This window comes from Heterodontus francisci, chromosome 19, assembly GCF_036365525.1.
Source record: "Heterodontus francisci isolate sHetFra1 chromosome 19, sHetFra1.hap1, whole genome shotgun sequence".
In the NCBI taxonomy this organism is placed as follows: Eukaryota; Metazoa; Chordata; class Chondrichthyes; order Heterodontiformes; family Heterodontidae; genus Heterodontus; species Heterodontus francisci.
Window position 1 is genome coordinate 42,749,014 of NC_090389.1, and position 17,946 is coordinate 42,766,959.

The window sequence follows — 17,946 nt, forward strand, 5'->3', positions numbered from 1 at the left end:
CCCGCACTCTATCCCTGTAGCCTTGCAAGTTTATTTCCCTCAAGTGCCCATCCAATTTCTTTTTAAAATTGATTGACTCTGCTTCCACCACCCTTGTAGGCAGTGACTGCCAGGTCATTACTATTCATTGCATAAAAAAGTTTCTCCTCACCTCCCCACTGCAAATCATCCCTGTGTCCCCTAGTCCTTATATAATCAGCTAATAAGAACAGCTTTTCTTTGTCTACCTTATCTAAACCTGTCATACTCTTGTACACCTCTATCAAATCTCCCCTCAACTTCCTTTGTCCCAGAAAATTAGATCAGAAAAAGATAAGAAAGAGGGAAGAACAGTAGGAATAATCTGTAGTTTTTAAAAAGATTTCTTTTGTAATGTTATGAAATGGCACCACTCCAAATATCTGGAAACCCATCCACCACTGAGAATACCTGGAAAAACACTTAATTGAGATTCAATTATGTTGCTTTCTGCATGGTTTGAATTTGTTTAACTATAATCTCATTCTTAATCTAGTAGTCCTCACCTTGTATCTTCATTTCTGTTAAATTGTGTGAGCCACTTGGGCAGCCAAGCTAAACATTAATAGGAAGTGAAGGATGTCTGTGACTTGCTTGTGCCAGTTGTGCTTTGTAGAGCTGTGCTAGCACCAACCATGAACAATTTATAAAGTACTTCATTCTCATTGTTTCCAAAAGTAAACCGAATGATCTAAACATTAGGACAATGATTTTAAGGCAGAAGGTAACAGGCAAAGGGACTTACCTATGAATCCCCTCCATTTGTTTAGAGTTTTTAAGTTTTGGCTTTTAAAATCATTGTTTATAAAGCTCCTTCATCGAGTTCAATATTTTGTCTGTCTCCTTTTCCAAGACAGCATACACTTATGCACATACAAAGTTAACGAGCAGGAAAAGAGCAACTCGTACATCAAGGTTCCCTATACACTGTGACAGCTGGAGCAACCATGATTAGACAGACCAGCACCACCCCCTGCCCAAGTAATCTCCTGAGAGAGGCAAAAAAAAAGAGAAAAAATAGGTCCAATAAGGGAAAAAAAAATCTGTAAAATTTGATTCCACCTTCCTCAGGTGATTGCCAGTTTGGGCTATCACATGTACCAAATGTTATTTATAAAGATACTTACCTTCTATATGATGCAATCTCTGCCCCAGTCAAGATCTGGTCCAACTTCCTGTTGACAGCATACAGAGTCAGACCCCACCACACCAGCTGGCATTCCAGAGGCTCAGTATTCTCTGGGAAAGGATGAACTGCCTAACATCCAGTCCATTCCTACTCTTGCACAGTTTAAACTCATGACCCCTGATCCTACACAATATGTTAAACTGGGATAATCAAGTGATCACATGGAGCAGAGTCTGCTAAAGAGATCACTTGAAGTGTGTCCACTCCATCACAGTATGTGGGAAATAAAAAGTAGCTATAAATTATTAGCGCTGTTCTTGAAATGAATCCTTTTGTCATTGTCTGTGAAGCACTATTCTTCATTATTGCATTTGTTTAATTTGCCCCATCTCTAGAATTTGACACAATCTCTTGATTTAATAATTCATCACCTTTCTTTCCAATTTCATTCACTTAGGGTCATCATCCAACTCTTGGAGACCATCCTAAGTTTACCAACTACTCTTTTGATGTGACCGAATTTATGCGTCTTGTGCTGTCTGCTGCACAGAAAATAACACAGCATCCAAGATGGCCTTTTACACAATATCACGACGAACTATGATAATATGTAACTGTTGAAGCTGTATTTAGATATGTTTAAATATTGCTTTTGTACTTTAAAAAGCTATTGGTTTTTAACACTCCTGTAAGGACAGATAAGATTGTCTTTTTAAATGTTATATGCACCATATAGTGTCACTGGCTAGGCTAGCATTTATTGCCCATCCCTAATTGTCCTTGAGAAGGTGGTGGTAAACTGCCTCTTGAACTGCTGTAATCCATGTGGTGTAGGCAAACGCACAGTGCTGTTAGGGAGGGAATTCGAGGATTTTGATCCAGCGTCAGTAAAGGAACGGCAATATGGTTCCAAGTCAGGACGGTGTGTGACTTGGAGGGGAACTTGCAGGTGGTTGTGTTCCTATGCAACTGCTGCCGTTGTCCTTCTAGATAGTAGCGATCACGGGTTTGGAAGTTGCTGTCGAAGGAGGCTTGGTGAGTTACTGCAGTGCATTTTGTAGATGGTACACACTGCAAGAACTGTTCTGAGCCTATGCCATTTAGTACGGGGGTAGTACCACACATGATGGAGAGTGTCCTCAGTGTGAAGACAAGATTTCATCTTCACCAGGACTATGCTGTGGTCACTCCTACCAATACTGTTATGTACAGATGCATCTGCACAGGTATATTGGTGAGGATGAGGTCAAGTAGGTTTTTCCCTCTTGTTGGTTCTCTGTCCAGTCTGGCAGATATGTCCTTCCCTAGCTTTGGTAAGTAAATGACATTTTGTCCATAAGACATGCTGTTGTTTCTGTATTTTAGAATCCAGGACCTAGTTTCTGTCAAGATGAATAAACTAGTCTTGACCACTTACTGTTAATCTCTCTGTCCCTTCCTGTCCCACTCTGCTTTTCTGTTTTACATGACTCTTCTGAAGTACTATCTGCTCCATCCTATAAAATTCCACTGATTTGGCGATCACTGCTGTTTTGTTGCCTGCCCTGTCTTCAGACACACATTACAAGCAGGTGCAGAAGTTGCACAAACATTGACCATCATGGGTTAAATTGTCTTGTGACAATAGCACTGTGAGAAATGTCTTCCTATTGCAGATTTTTCTACTGCCTCACCTCAATAACCACAATAACAATCCTCTCCTTGAGTTTCATGGTTAATTGGATGAATTTGCACTCGTGACACAATGTGAATTCACAGACATCATCCAATAAGGTCCATCTACCAACCCGTGACATGGTGTAGCTAGCTCTATTTTGTCAACAAAAGTAATTCACATTGGCATTGCATACTACTTTGCCTGCTTGCTAGCTAGCTAGCTAATACAGTTGTGCTGCTTTCATTGATGTTTGTATGCTTAGCTACTTTATTTATAGGGAGAAATGTGTTTTAAATCGGGCTGTGTTTTGATAGCATTAAATTGGCTATACACTTTATATACAGATTAATTGCCCCCATGTCGATGGCTGAGACAATAATTTTGTCAAATGTCCGTGGTGCAACATGTCTATGCCCATCCCTGGTTCAAACTACTGCAGTCAACTTGGTAGTTCCTGAAGAATTGAGTTTATTATTTGCTGCCTCAGGTTTCAGTATGTCATGCTTAACTTCTGGAGTATACTAGATGATACATAGGAGATACTAGCTGGGAGTGATGGTACAATGAAAGTAGAAAAAATTATTATAATCCTTCAATATGTTTTTATTTAGGGTATGCAGACTCGCATATAATTCCAGCCATCTTAGAGCGTTGTCATCAACAGCACACAAAGTACACAGACTACCATGTACAGCAAGAAGAATTTGCATTTATATACCACCTTTAACACACTAATACATCCCAAGGTGCTTCAGAGGAGTGTTGCCAAACAAAATTTTACACCAAGCCACATTAAGAGATACTAGGACAGATGACCAAAATAGAAACAAAGTGCTAGAAATACTCAGCAGGTCTGGTAGCATCTGAAGAGGGAGAAAGAGTTAATGTTTCATAAGGTGACTAAAAGCTTGGTCAAAGATATAAGGATTCTGCCCTAATGATCAGTATTTTCTCTTGAATGGTTCCCAATCCAGTTTCAGGATGGTTCATTATTCTGTTAATTTTTGACATACATTTTATCTTTTGTTAATATTTGTTCAATAATTTGTAGAGGTTTATAAGTGTTTATAAACATGTATGAAACCACAATGCATCAAAAGTGGCTTCTGATTCTTAATAAGTAAATAATGGAATTGTGATTTTAAATAAATACTTACATATAATTAAACTCCTGCAGCATTTGGTCAGTTTATCCTAAATGCTTGTGATGTTATAGACAGAAAAGCCTACAAGTCTTTACACGATTCAAGTAGCAAAATGATTTGGCCCTGATCTGTACCAAAAACTTTTTCAATCCACAGAATGTTTTCATGTTTCTATCAACAATGGTATTCCCTTTCTTTATTCATTCATGCGATATGGGTGTCACTGACAAGGCCAACATTTATTGCCCATCCCTAGTTGCCCTTGAGAAATTGGTGGTGAGCCGCCTTCTTAAACCACTGTAGTTCATGTGGGGTAGGTATACCCACAGTACTATTAGGGAGGGATTTCCAGGATTTTGACCCAGCGACAGTGAAGGAACGGCGATATATTTACAAGTCAGGATGGTGTGGAACTTGCAGGTGGTGGTGGTCCCATGCGTCTGCTGCCCTTGTCCTTCTACGTGGTGGAGGTTGTGGGTTTGGAAGGTGCTGTCACAAGACCTTTGGTGAGTTGCTGCAGTGCATTCTCATAGATGGTACACACAGCTGCCACTGTGTGCTCATGGTGGAGGGAATACATTTTTAAGGCTGTGAATGGGGTGACAATCATGTGGGCTACATAAGAACAGAAGAAATATGAGCAGGAGTAGACCATATGGCCCATTGAGCTTGCTCCGCCATTCAATATGATGATTGTTGATCTTGGGCTTCAGCTCCACTTTCCCGCTTGCTCCCCATATCCCTTGAGTGCCTTAGAGCCCAAAAAGCTGTCTATCCCATTCTTCAATGTATTTGATGATGGAGCATCCACAACCCTCTGGGGTAGAGAATTCCAAAGATTCACAACACTTTGAGTGATTAGATTTCTCCTCATCTTAGTCCTATATGATTGTCCCCTTATCCTGTGTCTGTGCCCGTGTTTTAGATTGGCCAACCAGCGGAAGCAACCTCTCAGCGTCTACCCTGTCAAGCCCCTTCAGGACCTTAAATAAAGGCAAAATACTGCAGATGCTAGAAATCTGAAATAAAAACAAGAAATGCTGGAAATACCAGATCTGGCAGCATCTGTGGAGAGAGAAGCAGAGTTAACGTTTCAGGTCATTATTAAATACAGGAGAATACCTACATAACCAGGCTATTATGAAACATCCCTGGGAAAACAAGCAAATCCAGCAGAAGGAGTGCACCTGTAAGCAACTGTCCAAATCATATCTTTCCAGTTGGGTCAAATAAATAACGAGGTCAGGGAAGCAATCCTGAGGCCTTTTGACGAGCTATGAACCAACATAAGGAAAATTGAGGGGTGGATGTGGGGGTGCCTCCAGCATGCATAAGAACATAAGAACATAAGAAATAGGAGCAGGAGTAGGACATTCAGCCCCTCAAGCCTGCCCCACCATTCAATAAGATCATGGCTGATCTGTCCCAGGCCTCGACTCCTCTTTCGGGCCTGCTCCGCATAACCCTCGACTCTCCGAGATTTCAAAAATCTATCTACCTCCTCTTTAAATACATTAAGTGACCTAGTCTCCACAACACTCTGAGGCAGAGAATTCCAGAGATTCACCACTCTCTGAGAGAAGAAATTCCTTCGCATCTCAGTTTTAAATGTGTGCCCCCTTATTCTGTAACTATGTCCCCTAGATTGAGATTCCCCCACCAGTGGAAACATATTCTCAACATCTACCCTATCAAGCCCCCTTAGAATCTTATATGCTTCTATAAGATCACCTCTCATTCTTCTAAACTGCAATGAATAAAGGCCTAACCTGTTTAGCCGTTCTTGAGAAGACAACCCCTTCATCCCAGGAATCAGCCTAGTGAACCTTTTCTGAACTGCCTCCAATGCTAGTATATCCTTCCTTAAATACGGGGACCAAATCTGTACGCAGTACTCCAGGTGTGGCCTCATCAACACCCTGTACAGTTGTAAAAGGATTTCTCTATTCTTAAACTCTAACCCCCAAGCAATAAAGGTGAAAATTCCATTTGCTTTCCTGATTACTTGCTGCTCCTGCATGCTAACCTTTTGTGTTTCATGTACAGGAACACCCAGATCCCTCTGTACTGCAGTATTTTGTAGTCTTTCTCCATCTAAATAATAATCTGCCTTTTTATTCTTCCTACCAAAGTGGATGACCTCACACTTTCCCACATTGAACACCATCTGCCAAGTTTTTGCCCACTCATTACCGGCTCCGACCATCTGGACTAAAAACAAGAAATACTGGAAATACTCAGCAGGTCTGGCAGCATCTGTGGAGAGAGAAGCAGAGTTAACATTTCAGGTCAGTGACCCTTCTTCAGAACTGGTAAATATTAGAAATATAAAAGGTTATAAGCAAGTAAAGCGGAGGTGGGGCAAGAGATAACAAAGCAGAAGGTGTAAATAGGACAAGGCCACAGAATAGCTGACCAGAAGGTCGTGGAGCAAAGGCAAACAATATGTTAATGGTGTGTTGAAAGACAAAGCATTAGTACAGATAGGGTGTTAACGGGCTGAAAATTGAACAGCCGCAAATACAAACATAAAAAAAAGTGGGTAAGCAAACTGAATAAACTAAGATGAAATAAAATAAAATAAACACAAAAAATATATAAAAAAAGGAAAAAGAAAAAAATAACTAAAAATAAAAGTAAAATGAGGGGCCCGTCATGCTCTGAAATGATTGAACTCAATGTTCAGTCCGGCAGGCTGTAGTGTGCCTAATCGGTAAATGAGATGCTGTTCCTTGAGCTTGCATTGATGTTCACTGGAACACTACAGCAATCCCAGGACAGAGATGTGAGCATGAGAGCAGGGGGGAGTGTTGAAATGGCAAGCAACTGGAAGCTCGGGGTCCTGCTTGCGGCCGGAGCAGAGGTGTTCCGCAAAGCGGTCACCCAGTCTGCGTTTGGTCTCCCCAATGTAGAGGAGACCACATTATGAGCAGTGAATACAGTATACTACATTGAAAGAAGTACAAGTAAATTGCTGCTTCACCTGAAAGGAGTGTTTGGAGCCTGGGATAGTGAGGAGAGAGGAGGTAAATAGGCAGGTATTGCACCTCCTATGATTGCAGGGGAAGGTGCCATGGGAAGGGGGGGGCAAGGTGGTGGGGGTAATGGAGGAGTGGACCAGGGTGTCACGGAGGGAACAATCCCTTCGGAATGCTGACAGGGGAAGGGAGGGGAAGATGCCTTTGGTAGTGGCATCACGCTGGAGGTGGCGGAAATGGCGAAGGATGCTCCTTTGGATATGGAGGCTGATGGGGTGGAAAGTGAGGACAAGGGGAACCCTGTCGCGGTTCTGGGAGGGAGGGGAAGGGGTAAGGGTAGAGGTGCGGGAAATGGGCCGGACACGGTTGAGGGCCCTGTCAACCACATTGGAGAGGAGTCCTCGGTTGAGGAAAAAGGAAGACATGTCAGAAGCGCTGTCATGGAAGGTAGCATCATCAGAGCAGATGCATCGGAGACCGAGAAACTGGGAGAATGGAATGGAGTCCTTACAGGAGGCAGGGTGTGAAGAAGTGTAGTCGAGGTAGTTGTGGGAATCGGTGGGCTTATAATGGATATTAGTAGACAGCCTATCCCCAGAGATGGAGATAGAGAAGTTGAGGAAGGGAAGGGAAGTGTCGGAGATGGACCAAGTTAAGGTGAGAGAAGCGTGGAAATTAGAAGCAAAGTTGATAAAGTTTTCCAGTTCGGGGCGGGAGCAGGAAACGGCACCAATTCAGTCATCAATGTACCGGAAAAAGAGTTCGGGGAGGGGGCCTGAGTAGGACTGGAACAAGGAATGTTCGACATATCCACAAAAAGATAGGCATAACTAGGAAGCATGCGGGTACCCATAGCAAAACCTTTTACTTGAAGGAAGTGAGTGAAGTTGAAGGAGAAGTTGTTCAATGTGAGAACAAGTTCAGCCAGGCAGACGCTGTTCAGGTGCTCTCCACTCATAATAGGGCACAACGTTAATTTCAATGTTTTTGGAGGGCGCAATAAGCCACGTGAACAAGTGCACAAACTGAACGCTGCAGGTGCATTGGAGGCCCCATTAGCCAGTGTCCCATTACTGCGAATGCCTAACGCCCTATGTGCAGATCACATTATCTCGCATGTGTTAAATCTGACCCACGATGCTGAGACTCAGTGTCTGAAACGAATACCGCAGCGTGAGGGCCACAAATCGCTTAAAAAAGTGGGAAACTGTCTCATTTAGATGTGGAACGAACCAAGGAAGTAGCTAAGGACTCTCTGCAAGTGTACCATACTACTGTCGGTAGATGGCGCCTAAACACTGCACAATGGTTTGTTGTTCATTTCAATGTGCTCTTGGATGAGGATACCTGACCATTAACTCAGAAGGATGATGGAGCAAGTTTTGGTGAAGTTACACAATTTCATCACAACGATGTTGCTTCACGTACCTGGAGAATGCAAGAGACTGTCGATTGTTGCTGAGCAACAATGTATTAGCAGCCATTAGTTAGGCAGCTTTTAAATAAACAGATTTAACCTTTTTCGCATTTTGGAAACCGTTGATAAGTGGGCAATTATTTTGTGAGCAAGGAAAAGGGTTTTGTAGTTAATTAAAACTCTGATCACCTATATTTACCGGGATACGTTATTTTAAAAAAATGATAGAATGTAACCTGTAGAGTGTAAGCCCATATTTTATTGTGTAAATCTATACTCCCGATGGTTCAATCCCTCTCGACGCACCTTACAAAGTTCGTTTGTAACAGGATCCTTCACTCATGAAGTTATAGAAATTCCTTTTCGTGGCATAGCTGATTAAATAAAACTTTCATTCTCAAGAATCGGTAGACGTAACTCTTTTACAGATACATTTTTTAATTTTATCGTCATTCATTAAAAACGCCCCGAAATAAGATCCAAGTGTGTAGAAAAATAACAAGAGAAATCGATATTGCGAATTTAGAAAATGTTTCTGCAAGAGGAGAGCCGACCAAATATCTGCCGCTATGGACATGGTGTTGGGTTCACGCCAATGCAAAAATGACAGCAGCACTTGAGTGTCAGATCCTGATCCATTGCCTGAGTGCACAAATGTCACATGGTGTGAGACCCCAGCAAGAGTTGGTAGAAAACCTGCCAGTGTGAAGCCACATTTTAGAAATTCCTAACTGTAAACCACCTGGCAATGGTTCAAACTTTGCATGCAACGTTTTAAGGCCATAGGAGGATTAATGCTTCCGACCACACTTTTCGAACATTAAGAACTAGCCACAAAAGGAACAAAGTTTGGAGCATTCGTCCAAATACATATGCATTGAATTTTTGTGGTCTAATAGTATACCTCCAGTGTGGTGGCTGAACATTACACTTCACGAATAGCTTCATTATAGCTGCTTTAAGCAATGACTTCTCTGTGTGTATGGTTTTTGAAACAAACAGTACCAAATACAACAAGCACAATAAATGTAAGTTAAGAGTTCAAAATAAAGGGGTCAATTAGTAAATGGAAGAGGGGTATGAGGAAAAGTGAAAAGCAGCCAGTTTAGAACCTGAAGCAAGATCTGCCTGGCGGGCTGGCCCATTTTGTTCTTTATGTTCTTTTATGTCCTCATATATGAATGGCTTCCCCAGCGAAGAGCTATAGCTGTCTTCTGTAGAACTCTTTAATGGAAACAGCTTTCTTCAAAAAGAAGCTTACAAAGCATTTTCGTTAGCTAAGCTTTCAGCAGAGGAGTTGGTTAGCTCAGATGGCGAGAGCGTGGTGCAGACTAACGCCAACAGCGTGGGTTCAATAATCGTGCCAGCGAAGGTAGTTCTTGGGGCCTGCCACCACACCTTGCTCCATTGTGGTATCATGTCATAAGCCATGAGTAGTAACATGAGGACGCTACATTCAACAACAGCGCGCGACATGAATCACTGCTTTCACATGAGCTCGTAGGGATAAAGGTGCCCCCTGCTCTTCTCTTCCCAGCAACAAACCTTTGAACATCAAACACTGCAAGTACTAAACTACAAAATCCCAGTTTCCATCTCTCATCTCCAACAATCCCTTTGCGTCTTCTAACAGATTTTACACAATGTGCCCACCGAGCGCAGTGATGGAATAAAGCCAATAGCATAACATCACTACTGCAATTCTTTTGAAAGCAAACTGGAAATGACAAATACACAATTGCCACCAATGAGGCAGCTATTATTCTGACACATAAACAAATTAAAGGGGTTTTAAGTCTAAGCAGAGCAGTGTATTCTTTTGAAAAGAATAACAATTTTTCTGCTGACATTTTAGATAAATGTTCTCCTTTTCTGTAATGTTATCACCTTCTTTGCTGTATCCAGAGGAATAAGCGCACCACACACTCCTAGGTAACAAGCTGTCAGGACATGTTGGTGATATTCCAGCCATCATTCTCCCTGTTGAGTTTCTCTTCCCATATGCCGGTCCAGTGTGATGCTAACGTGCATCTGCCCTTGCTCGGCAGTACCATACTGTTTACCCCATATCTGATTTTTATAAGAGGAAATCCAATAATTTAGTGAATTTATCCAGTGAGTAGTTGAGTTATACAGACCAAATTGACTCCAGGTTTGATCACTGTTCTGTATGGAGCTGGTGTTAGTTTGGCTCAGTGGCAGTATTGTGACTTCTCAGTCAAAAGATTCTGAGGCCAAGCCTCTTTTGAGGATTTGAGCACATAATCTCAGCTGAGTGTGAAGTATTGAGCAAGTGCTGCATTGGTGGAGGTGCAATCTTTTGGAAGAGATGTTAAACTGTCTGCCTGTTCAGGTGAATGTAAAAGGTAACCTCGCACAACACAAAGAAGGGCATTGAAGTTCTCTTCATGTCCTGGTCAACATTTATTCCTCAACCAATGCCATCAAGAAGAGATGAACTGATCATTCACCTCAGTTGCAATCTATGGTGTGTTGGTTGTCTTATTTGCCTACCTAACAACAGTGAATGCACTTTGGGCGATGTTCAGAACATGAAAAACATTATATTCATGTGAGGTTTCTTCTTCTTTCTGAGTTAACTGATCTCAACCAGGATGGTTAACTTCAGTACCCTGGGTTAAGGAGCATAAATTGGCCAGGGTTTATACTTTCGATCACTATCAAGCCCTGCATATGGTGGATGTTGGGTGAAGATATGGCTGACTTGTGATAGCCTACCAACATTCACTCTCAAGACTCAGGTGCACAAGGTACCAGAAGGTAACTGGTGTCTGTGGAAGTGTAACCCAGCAGAAAGTTAATATTTCCAGATGAGAAGGTACAAATGAGCAAGAAAATTGTTATGCTTTGTTTTATTAGACTTCTGTAAAAGACCTTGTAACATTTTTCCACATTAAAGGTGCTACATAAATACAAGTTGTTGAATCAGATCTTATTTTGTAAAAGATACAGAAAATGTTGAAAATGTGCAGGGAAGGGAGCTCTTTACCTTTAAAGAAAAAATGTTTCAGTGTGAACTTTTTATCAGATGCTTTCTGTTCTGATGATGTTCTGTATGCTGGGTTGTAATGCTGTGTTATATTGTTATTGTTTAAGATGCAGCCCAACAAATTACAAACATTCCTTAAAACAATCTGCAAAGGATTGATACAAAATAATAATTCCATATGCAATGCTATATAATAATGTTCATTACTTTTGAACTCATCAGTTTGCAAAGGTTTCTCCAATGTATATTTTTAACTATCTTGGCTCAAATGTATAATTTCACCACAGAAAAGTAATACAGCTTTATCAGCTGTCCAGAAAACACACTCATTCAAAACCTTTTGGGACCACTCAATCTTATTTCCCAGGGGTCATTTCTGCATAGATCCCTGCTTTACGGAGTCTTCTAAATTCTGCTTTGTCAAATCGATGTTCTTCACAAATGATTGAATGACTTGATGAGTTATTCCAGATGCCATCCCTGTTCCTGAATATACATTAAATTCAGTTAGATTTTAGAACTCTAATGAGTAATGAATCGGCATTGAAGTGAAGGATCCAATGTGGTACTGGCTTGTCCACAGTTTTTACCTTTATACTATATATTGGCTCAGATCGCTGCGGTAATGATGGTGAACCTGTCAACATTTGTTGTCATTACTCCACTGAAACAGACAGCAATTTTTGGAGTCCACACATTGCAGAATAACATGGAAATCCAGAAGCTGCTGTCAGTGATTCCATGCTTCTCCAGAGGTTATACTGTTGAGGCACTCCTGAGCTGCAATCAATGGGAAATTTTATGAATTGATGAGAACTTCCACTCTGTTAGTTTTGCTGTGAAAAACCTTGAAAAAATTATATCATCACATGAGATATAACTGAGGTTTTAACAGTGTATTAATTCATAATTACTGCTAAACACTCTCTCTTGCCTTGAAAAGCTTATTTTATACATGTGTTCTGTCAAATTTCTCCATAATGATAAAAAGTTCCACATATTTTTTAAAAATCTAAAAGAGTTTGTTTATCTTTATTTTTTTTAACTTCTATCTTAATCCAATCATAATCATTTATTTTGTTATCTGACAATTTAAATTAAAAGTGAAGAATATTAAGTGCTTTTAACTTCGTGGTTTGTTGTGTATGAATACTTCAATCTGATTGGCTGCTTCCCTGCTTGCTGACATCACTGCTGCTGCACCTCAAGATATCTCCTTGACTTGACACCAGGTTTAAACTGCCTTCAGGAAAACCACGCCACAGAGATTGCTAGATCTTTGTGAACGGCTTTCTTTGAGATCAGTGGTGAGTGCCGTTCCTTCGTTGCCGATCGCAAAATCTGGGTCCATATATTTATTTTGCTTGGGTGGTGTCTACAATTGAGTACAATTAAACTGATAAGAAATGATACGAGGGAGATTATGGCTCCTCCCCCTGATGAGCAGGCGTGTTATATCTATAACAAAATGGCAACACATGTTTTGGCCGAGCCTAACATAACTACCATGTGTACCAGCACACTTCTGTTTTGGACTTGGCAGCGATGCCAAGGAAGAATATTCCTCAGGCATCGTCAATCTGACCACTAGCAGCCCAATATTGCAACCTTGCAGTGTGAAGAGAAGAAGTCGGAGGAAGCAGGGAAGGATCCAATCATACCAGGGTTAGGTAGGTCTTCCAAAGACTGTTACCCTTCCGCAGTATTCCCATCAACTTTTTGTTAGGGCAAATAAGACCAGTTGACAATTGAGAGGTTATGTTAGAAATAAGTCTTGAGAATTAAGCTAATAATATTGAAGCCAGGTTACTGTGATCTCTGATTCCCTCATTTAGACAGATGGAGCACATCCGGGGTTAGTGCAATCTAATTTGAAGAACTTTCCAGGGAAATATGATGAATCCAAGTGGTCAGTCAAATGCCATGAGCCATTTACAATTGGAACATTGACTTGGCTTGGTTTAAAGGTCAGGACTATTAAAGAGGACCGTATCCACCCTAAGAGAAAGGATATTTGACCATTATAGCAATCTTCCCAACGTTGTGTAAATCAGATCAACAAGAACAAAAGCAGCGACTCAGAAACCCGCTTCTACATTTATTCCTGGGCACCTTCTTCAAATTATAAGGTTACATACCATTAATCGAGTTCCCAGCAAACTTCTGTGGTTTGAATGATTTTATTTTAATTGCTGGTTGGCCAAAAGGATAAAGGCACCATCAGTTGCCAGAGCGTTCCAAGCTGCATCAAAGACCGTTTGTCGGATGGGGAAGGGGTCAACTGAAGGTCACACTCACTCTTGTATAATAACATCTGCTGAAAAGTGTCAATGTAGATTACAGAGCAGGGAAAATCAATGCCTTAATGCCCCTCAAAAGTTCAACAGTTTGCTTTATTTCCATGTAACTACGCTAAAGACGCTATATAAATGCAACTTGTTGTCTAGGCTCACGTTCGGGCGGAATATCCGAGGGCTGCTGAATCTTGTAGATGTCTGGAACTCTATCCCAAAAGAGCTTCCAGCAAAAGAGGGCATATTTGGGGAGGGGACGGGTCAGGTGGGGGCGCTGGAGATATTTAAAGAAGTTTAAATAGCTGTCAACAAAGACTCTGGTAGTTGGCCAAGAAAATATATTAGCGCCAATGGTTGACCAAAGGGATGGTGGAGATGCTCCCTGTCTCTGTAGAAAAATGGACGTTGGTTCCGGCATTTCCTAGTTGCTGCCTGCAGAGGCCCACGCAGTGTCCATCGCCAGATGCAGCCTCTTGGTACGCAACATAAAGCATAATATTATTGTTTAGAGATAAATCTGCCGACTAATCCACAGACAAGTGTATTTTCTGGGAAGCTGTTATCCGATTTTGAAGTTTAGATTTATGATGATTTTTAGAGATCAACCCTGCAGAAAATGGCTTATGAGAACAGTAGACAAAGACTGTGTGGTTTGCATGATAAATATTTAATTAGCTGAAAGTCTAGTGAGTTATACATCGACAGTGGAGAGCAAAGAGATAGGTTCGCTGCTGTATAAGCTAAAGTAATCGTGGACCTTAACGTGAGAAAATGATCAACTCCTAGATGAAAATAAAACATAGAATCAGGTACATTCTCATGAAAGTGATATTTATATTCACCTGAGACCATTAAGCTTCTGCTGCTCAGTCTGTTGCAGCTTTTAATCATTTTCTTTTAAACTTGAATGGGATATAGATTCGAAATAATGGCATCATATACACTATTTTCACATAGGGAATCCATATTTTTGAATCAATTTTATACATATTACGTAGCGCATTATTTGAACCTATTGTGGGAACATAAAACACAAACCGGTGTCTTTTTGTAACCTTTCATGCAAAGGGCAGCAAGCTATTCTGAAAATATGGATTAAATCACCCAGTATCAGTGGGCGAAGTCATCGTGTCTGCGCTTAGTTTATTAATACTATACTGTCAATCAGTCACTAATACTGTATTGTCATTTATTAATAATGTATTGACAATCGGTCACTAATGCGACATTGTCAGTCACTAATACTGCTCTGTCAATCAGTCATTAATACTATATTTTCGGTTAGCAATCTGTATTGACAGTTAATCACTAATTCTGTATTGTCGGTTATTAATAATGTATTGACAATCAGTCAATAATACTATATGGCCAGTTACTAAAAGTATATTGTCAGTCACTAATACTGAATTGTCAGTTAGTCCTTAATGCTGTATTGTCAGTTATTAATCCTATACATTAGTTTTGAATTGTCAGTTTTTCTATATTGTCAGTCAGTAATACTTAATTGTCGATCACTAATACTATATTGCCAATTATTATTATGTTGGCAGTCTCTAGTATTGAATTGTTAATCAGTTTTACTATATTGCCAGTTACTAATATTAGATTGTAAATCATTCATGAAATACAGTATTCTTAATCAGTCATACAGTGTTCACCAAACAATGTCAATGGCTGATTAACAATACAATATTAATGTAAGATTAAGAGCCATTCATTCTGTATCTACGTAATTCTACTGCTAGGCAGTTAACAAGACTCATACGACTTGGTGACAACTATATGGGTGTTCATACATTGATAGATTTGGACATGTTAACTAGTTATTAATGCTGTCAATTGGTCAATTTTACCAACACATTTCCGAAGACCTTTTTTCATAAGTAATTAAGTTATGTGGAAAAGCAAATTGCTAGCGAGTTGCTTTGGTTTTAATTCAGATTTAATTATAAAAAGTAATACTAAACGTGAAACGACTAATAAAGTATTGAATCGGGGCCGTTGCTTGGGAAGACTGGGTTTTGGTTGATGAGGAATTCTAGAGATATGCGGAAAGGGTTAATTCCGCCTCTCGGCCCCACAGACTCCGTGGTACGTGGCAGAACCTGCTGACAAACGTGTTTGCTTTCATCATGCAAGAACGTGGAAACTTAGTCGGAAATTAAGAATGACAACATTGGAAGTATGAATGTGGGATCTTAAGGTCCGCAAATGTAACTTAACTGTAACAATGTCCATATTCCAGCCACAGTCGGACTCTGGACCAACTCGTTTCTCTCATGCAATGTCGCTTAAAAGCGCGTCCTTCTGAATGCTATAGATGTTTAAAACATGCATTTCCACCTTGCCGTTCCGGCCAATAGATGGAACTCATGGGCAATCAGGCAGGAGAGCAACAGATTCTCAGTCACGTTTCCTAAAAGTGTACTTTCTAACATTGAGGTCAATGCACTCCCAATACTTGGAGATTTCTTTTAAACTTGATCTGTTCCTGCTTAATTAAATGGACAGTGATCCACGGTTGGCCTTTAAACACTGCTGAACAAGAGTTAGATATAAATCATTTACAATGTTTTAATGCAATTTATTCAGAAGGCTAGCGAGCATTAATTACTCAGATGGGTTTTGAATTACTGGGTGGGTTTACAGCCACTTTCAAACCTCAGTGCTTTCAACATCCCAACATCCTGTGGAATTAAAAGTGCACGGGCTCGCGTTTTACAGCGGAATCTGTCAAGACAAGACAGGTCTCGCGAAAACATTCTCGCATCCAGCAGACCCCAGTGCCCAGGACCGCTCCACTGTGTCAGGCAACTGTGCCTCGGGATCTCAGGCCAGGTGAAACCGCTGAGGTTAAGTTTTGCTTAACATACAGTGCTTGAAACAACTTAACAGTTTTTAAATATTTAAGACAACTAGGAATCGAGGCGGGTTCTAGGTCTGAACAGTATTACTGTAACAATAATGATTTTTATTAAATAATACATTAAAAACAACAGAAAATACTAAATGAAAACCCTCGGTATTAGATACATCCTGTGGATCGCTTCTGTTGGCCACAGGGGTTATTGCAGCATAAGGTTGTGAGAGAGACTCCAGGGATCTGAGCCTCTGCTAATCCTCTTGTCTATTTGTAATGAAATGGAGCGAGTTGAAGAGGAGAAAACAGATGGGTTCTGATTAAAAGAATAACCCGACGAAATCAAAGTGTCTACAGCGGCTGCCAGTGATTTGAGCGGCAGGAGGGAGGCGGGGCTGCCGGCTCACGTCATTTGGGCGGGAATGGGAGAGGGTTTCTGCTCTTTCTGTCTCTGATGCCGGAGGTGATGATGGTAGAGCAGGGGCATCGCGACCGCTGCATTGAAAGGCCAGCTCTCCCCCTGTGAAATTGCCGAGCGGCGGTCCCACTGACAAAGTGAGCAGAGGGGATATAGTAAGAGTGCAGTGAATTAAAGAAAGGGGAATTAGAGCGGCGCGGTTTACAAAGAAACATCGCATCCATTTCTGCAACTTTTACCACTCCTGATTGCAACCAAGGACCGTAAAATGAGCATCCTTTAAATCCAACACACTGCAGGGGGAACTCCGATGGATATACGCTATTTAGTCATCCTCCCTGTCCCTTAAAGAAATCAAGACGATAATTAAAACACAAGCGACCGAGGGAGAGAAATAGAGAAGCCCCGTAACTGGCGGGAGCCATTTGTCAGCACTTTCGGGGGAAAAGGCTGCTTTCTTGCGGGATAGGGAGGCGCCAAGGAGCCGCCTGCTGCTGTCCCGTTCCTTGTCTTTAACCCCTGCGGACCGTTTGCAGCGATGGAGCGGAGAGATCTGCGTTTCACAGTCTGACACTACCCAGGAAAGGCCGAGCGGAGAGGTACTGGGGGAGAGGGAGCACACGGGCAGTAACTAACAGCACATGGTGCAATGAGACCTTTCAGGTGAGGTTAGAGAGACCGCAGGCACTCACATTCATTCCCTTCTCCATATCCACGCATTGCTGAAGCTGATTTGAATGATCCGGCGACCTGAGCGAGGCTCCGGGGCTCCGGTGGGTGCGACCTCCCGCCGGAAAACAAACTCAGTTGAGTGTTTAAAATGGATTTGTGCGTCAGGAATTGCTCAGCTTTACCCACCTTGTGTTTCACCAAACCTGCAGAGTAAAGAGCCTCTACCTGTTTGCTTTTTATTCACTGAGGCGTGTACATAAGGTTAGAAGTTGGCAGCTTAAACTTTTCAAGCCGATTAGAAATTGAATTTGGGGCTGGTTGTGTTAGTAATCGCCCATCCGTGTTTGG

General features: G+C 41.3%; 2 protein-coding genes across 14 annotated transcripts in view; both read left to right on the forward strand.

Moving 5' to 3' along the window:
- eogt (EGF domain-specific O-linked N-acetylglucosamine (GlcNAc) transferase) overlaps positions 1–3,932 on the forward strand; it is a 69,093-nt gene extending 65,161 nt beyond the window's left edge. For 8 of the 9 annotated variants that reach the window (XM_068051553.1, XM_068051552.1, XM_068051550.1 and 5 more), the window contains one exon: positions 1,605–3,932. In XM_068051553.1, the coding sequence (XP_067907654.1) occupies positions 1,605–1,751 (147 nt within the window). In that variant the 3' untranslated portion in view covers positions 1,752–3,932. The remainder of the gene's footprint in view (positions 1–1,604) is intronic. The other variant, XM_068051551.1, reaches the window with a different exon arrangement.
- Positions 3,933–16,966: 13,034 nt separating this feature from the next.
- Positions 16,967–17,946, forward strand: part of LOC137380037 (chemokine-like protein TAFA-4) — a 314,371-nt gene continuing 313,391 nt past the window's right edge. For 2 of the 5 annotated variants that reach the window (XR_010976954.1, XM_068051559.1), the window contains exon 1: positions 16,967–17,589. The gene's annotated coding sequence lies outside the window, so the exon portion shown is untranslated. The other 3 variants (XR_010976955.1, XR_010976956.1, XR_010976957.1) reach the window with 3 other exon arrangements.